Source organism: Chanodichthys erythropterus, chromosome 2, assembly GCF_024489055.1.
Source record: "Chanodichthys erythropterus isolate Z2021 chromosome 2, ASM2448905v1, whole genome shotgun sequence".
In the NCBI taxonomy this organism is placed as follows: Eukaryota; Metazoa; Chordata; class Actinopteri; order Cypriniformes; family Xenocyprididae; genus Chanodichthys; species Chanodichthys erythropterus.
Window position 1 is genome coordinate 22,732,911 of NC_090222.1, and position 4,519 is coordinate 22,737,429.

Below are 4,519 nucleotides of genomic sequence, written 5' to 3' on the forward strand. Positions count from 1 at the left end.
ACTAATGGAGAAAAGAAAAAAATATTGACTTTTTTATAAATATTGAATATTTTCCTCCGTAGTGAAATTCCTCGCTAGTCATGATTTCAAACCACACTACCGAAACGCGTTTTTAGGAAAGATTGTCCTAATGCGAATTCCGTACCCACGTTTACTAGCACAACAGGCAAACGTGAGATATTTCTTCGTATTTATTTGTTCATAATGTAAAAGTAGATGATGTAATTGCAGACACTTTAGGTACATTATTATTATTTTCATGTTTTCTTCTCCTTTACGGTACTCCGAATGCTTAGACGACGTTAATATTGATTTAGTATGATAGTTGCGCTACATATACATGGGGAAGCAAACACTTGAAAACAACTCAATGCTTTTATTTACAATCGTGTTTTTTTGCCAGCATGAAAAATACTGAAGAAAAGTAGAAGTAGAGAAAAGACAGCAGCATATCCTGCTCAACTGTTGTCAAGTTCATCTTTATCTCACAGACATGTTTCCAGAACTGAATAGTATTCTTAATTCCACTCCAGACAGTTTCAAATCGGTAACTAATTATAGTACTTGCATCTCTTTACATGATTAAGATATCTCACAAAATATCATTGACTCTAACCGATGTCTTCTGTGCTTGTAGAGTGACTTCATCCTGGTGTCTGACAGACAAGCTGATGCATCCTTTCTCATTCATCACTATCTGTCTTTCTATTTACGTGGTAAGTGACCTACTGTATACAACTATTAAGTCTTATGTTAATATAAGTTTATTGATAAACTCCTATATTTCCAGCTGGCTGTAAGGTGTGTTTTCTGGGTCTTGTTCAGTCCTTCAGCCACTACAGTGCTGTCGGTCAGAGGCTGGTAAGTCTACATCTGTTTGCTCTGTTTATACATTTTGTTTATTACTTTAATGTGACTTGATCATAATGTTTGTGTGCAGGGAGTGAGTCTGACCCAGGCAAGAGAGAAGGGCCAGCTAGTGTTTCTCGAAGGACTGAAGGACTCTATTGGAGCACTATTACAGGAGGAAAGCAGTCAGGGGACACAACCTTTGAGTTATCTCAGGCATGTATAGCATGTAGGATTGCAAAATTCTGGGAATTTTCAAAGCTGGAAACTTTCCATGGGAATTAACGGGAATATATGGGAATTAATGGGAATAAACAGGGAATTTGCAGAATTGCAGGTTAGCCTATAACAGGGTGCTTAAATGTAGTTGAAAAAAAAAACATCTTGCAGCATAATTTTGGTTAAAACAACTAGATTTAATGCAATTTCAGTTGAATTTCTACCCTGCACATTCCTCAATCACATTCACACAGCACACTACTTACTGCAGGGCTATTGAGGACACACCCCTGCATGCACTGTGCATTCCCCCAGTCCATAACATGCACATTTGATCAAAAATACAGATAAAAAACTGTAATATTGTGAAACATAACTATTTAAAATAATGGTTTTCAATTTTAATATACATTAAAATACAATTTATTTCTGTGATCAAAGCTGAATTTTCACCATATCAGCATGTGACATCTTCACTGTCACATGATCCTTCAGAAATCATTCTAACATGCTAATTTGAGAGTCATTTATCAATGTTGGAAACAGTTGTGCTGCTTAATATTTTTTATAACCTCTGATACTTTTTTACAGGATTCTTTGATGAATAAACATTTAAAGAACAGCATTTATTTAAAATATAATTTTTTTGTAACAATATACACTACTGTTCAAAGTTTTGGGGTCAGTAATTTTTTTCTTTCTTTTTTTGAAAGAAATGAATACTTTTATTCAGCAAGGATGTGTGAAATTGATAAAAAGTGATATTAAAGTGATATTGTTAGTAAAGATTTCTATTTTGAATTAATTCTGTTCTTTTTTTACTTTTTATTCATCAATGGATCTTAAAGTATCACAGTATCAAAGCAGCACAACTATTTCCAACATTGATAATAACTGAGTATCAAATCAGCATATTGGAAAGATTTCTGAAGGATCATGTACAAATAACATAACACATAACGATTACTGCAATAAAAATATATACATACATATACATACTAAATTAGAATTAATTGAATGCAAAAAAAATTTATGTTTGTATATGATATATTTTATATAAATATTGTAAATTTATATAAATTTCCCAAAATTTCCAATTAATTCCCATAAATTCCTGTTAAGTTTCCAAATTTGAATATTTCCAAAACTCCCCTGGTTAAGTTCCCGTGGAAAGTTTCCGGAAATTTACTGGAAACTTTCCACCCCTTTGCAACCCTAATAGCATGTTGTGGAAAAAAAAAATTTTAAATACATTTTTCTACATTCCCCTCCCTATATGTTTAAGTCAGATATATAAGGAAAAAAGCCTAGTCTTGCTATTTTGTTGTTCTAGGTCCCCAGCTGCTGGACTGAAAGGTCTGTTCAGATTTGTGGAAAGTTCTGTGCATCAGAATGGAGGCTGTGATGATGGTGAATCATGGGGTCCTCCAGTGTTACTCATAGATGATCTCAGTGTTCTCCTGAGTTTAGGTGTTACTGTTGGAGCAATACTAGACTTTACCCTCTACTGCCAAGCCACCGTGTGCTCTGAGTTACAGGTGAGTCAGTGTTTTTGGGTCAGTGCCTGAAATAATACCAGACTATTGATTTAATGCTTCATTGTGTAAAGACATTGTTTTTCTGTTTTGATATCAAGGGAAATATGGTCATTCTGGTGAGATGTGAGGAGGAGGATGCAGATGATGATGAAGAGGGATCAAACCTGCTCCAGAGGGGGCTAGTTCATCAATGTAACTTGGCATTACATGTAGAGGGGTTACCCACGGGTTACTGCAGGGACATACATGGACAGGTGCGGTTTATTGGTAAATGATTAGTTCACTTTCATATAAACTTTTCCTGATAATTTACTCACCCCCATGTCATCCAAGATGTTCATGTTTCGAAAATGACTGATCTAGATAAGATCCTTATTCCTCGTCTGGTATCGTTTAAAGCCCTTTGAAGCTGCACTGAAACTATAATTTTGACCTTCAACTGTTTGGAGGCCATTGAAGTCCATAATGAGGAGAATAATCCTGGAATGTTTTCATCAAAAACCTTAATTTCTTTTTGACCGAAGAAAGAAAGAAAGACATGAACATCTTAGATGACAGTGGGGTGAGTAAATTATCAGGAAAATCTTATGTGAAAGTGAACTAATCCTTTAAAACTTCACTAATACTCTTTAATAAATGGCCCTGATTTGAGCTTACATTCTGATATTTGTTTTTTTTTCAGATGGAGGTTTGCTGGCGACAGAGTGGAGAGACCATGTACAACCAACGGAAAATATTTCATTTTAAGGTCTATGATAAGGGAGCATCATTTTTTGCTCGAGGGACTTCTAGTGCTGTTCTCTAGGTTTTCAAATGAAAGTCTAAGTCTTGAATCTCTAACTGAATTAATGTTATGATGTAGTTTGTTTTATATAAATACATATAATACATCACCAGTTGCAGTTGTTTTGTTCACTTGTTGTTTGCATTACTTTCTGTGTTAATTTTGTGTAGCAGTAAAAATGGGTGCTTGCAAAAATACCAACATTTCCAACTTCAAGAGCCGGATGCTAGTAAATGCTTCTGTTTAAAGGGACACAGGAACAAAGAAGAGCTCAAGCAAAATTCATAATTTGAGTGGGGATATTTGAATATATTTGATTTCTCACTAGTCCTGTGATGTGCCTAGGGTGTCCCCTGCCTTTGGCCCGAGACATTGGATAGGCTCCAGCATCCCTGCAACCCTGTAAAGCAGTGTTTTGCAAATCTAGTCCTGGGGACCAAACTACCAGAAGGTTTTAGATGTCAGACTATTTAAAACACCAGATTGAGCTCATCAGCTTCTTGGTGTGTTAAACAGTGACACATCTGAAACATTCTGGGAGGCAGGTCTCGAGGACTGGAGTTAAAAAAACACTGCTGTAGAGGATAAAGCGGTTTGGATAGATGGATGATTTGAAGGAGAAAGCTAATGCAGTTTCATATTATGAACAAGTTTTTATTCTTCTCCCTTGATGAGACCACAAGAATCTTATGACATGATAGTTTTTTTAAAAGTTACATTATGAGATTCTGTAGTTTAAACTGCACAGCCACAGAAAGCGCTGTTGTGCTTATGTTGTGAACTGGCCAGAGTTGTTTATGTGCCACGTAGATTCATTTTCACGAATCGATTCCTTCGAACAGTTCGGTTCAAAGCTAATACTAATGTTAGGCTAACGGACTGATTACTGATGAATGAATGTTTTTAACCGGTTCAACTGATTCTTTTTCGGTTCAAATCTAATACTATAGTGATATGGGCTGCTGTATGGTTTAACGGACTGATTCGTGAACAAATCATTTAGACCGTTTTTAACCGGTTCGACTGATTCATTGAAAAGATCCGACCGTTCATGAATCGGACGTCGCTAATGTCGCCTTCCATCACTACCGTACCTTGAACCCGATTGAATTTCCTGCTTTGCAGTGAG

General features: G+C 35.8%; 1 protein-coding gene across 3 annotated transcripts; it reads left to right on the forward strand.

Moving 5' to 3' along the window:
* The first annotated feature begins 127 nt into the window (after window positions 1-127).
* On the forward strand, window positions 128-3,767 carry elp6 (elongator acetyltransferase complex subunit 6). Of its 3 annotated transcripts, none has more exons than XM_067405102.1 (8): window positions 128-172; window positions 404-547; window positions 638-716; window positions 791-861; window positions 941-1,065; window positions 2,402-2,606; window positions 2,705-2,860; window positions 3,289-3,767. In XM_067405102.1, exons 2-8 carry the CDS (start codon window positions 494-496, stop codon window positions 3,409-3,411), a joined length of 813 nt encoding a protein of 270 aa, XP_067261203.1. In that variant the 5' UTR covers window positions 128-172; window positions 404-493; the 3' UTR covers window positions 3,412-3,767. The 3 variants fall into 3 exon arrangements, with proteins under 3 accessions (XP_067261203.1, XP_067261210.1, XP_067261198.1); XM_067405109.1 differs by having other exon boundaries at window positions 134-240; XM_067405097.1 differs by having other exon boundaries at window positions 138-547.
* Window positions 3,768-4,519: the final 752 nt, after the last annotated feature.

Coding starts and splice junctions, on each gene's coding strand:
- elp6 (XM_067405102.1), top strand. CDS start 494: ATGTTTCCAGAACTGAATAGTATTCTTAATTCCACTCCAGACAGTTTC. Junction 862..940: donor GTGCTGTCGGTCAGAGGCTG/GTAAGTCTACAT, acceptor GTTTGTGTGCAG/GGAGTGAGTCTGACCCAGGC. Junction 2,607..2,704: donor CCGTGTGCTCTGAGTTACAG/GTGAGTCAGTGT, acceptor TTTGATATCAAG/GGAAATATGGTCATTCTGGT.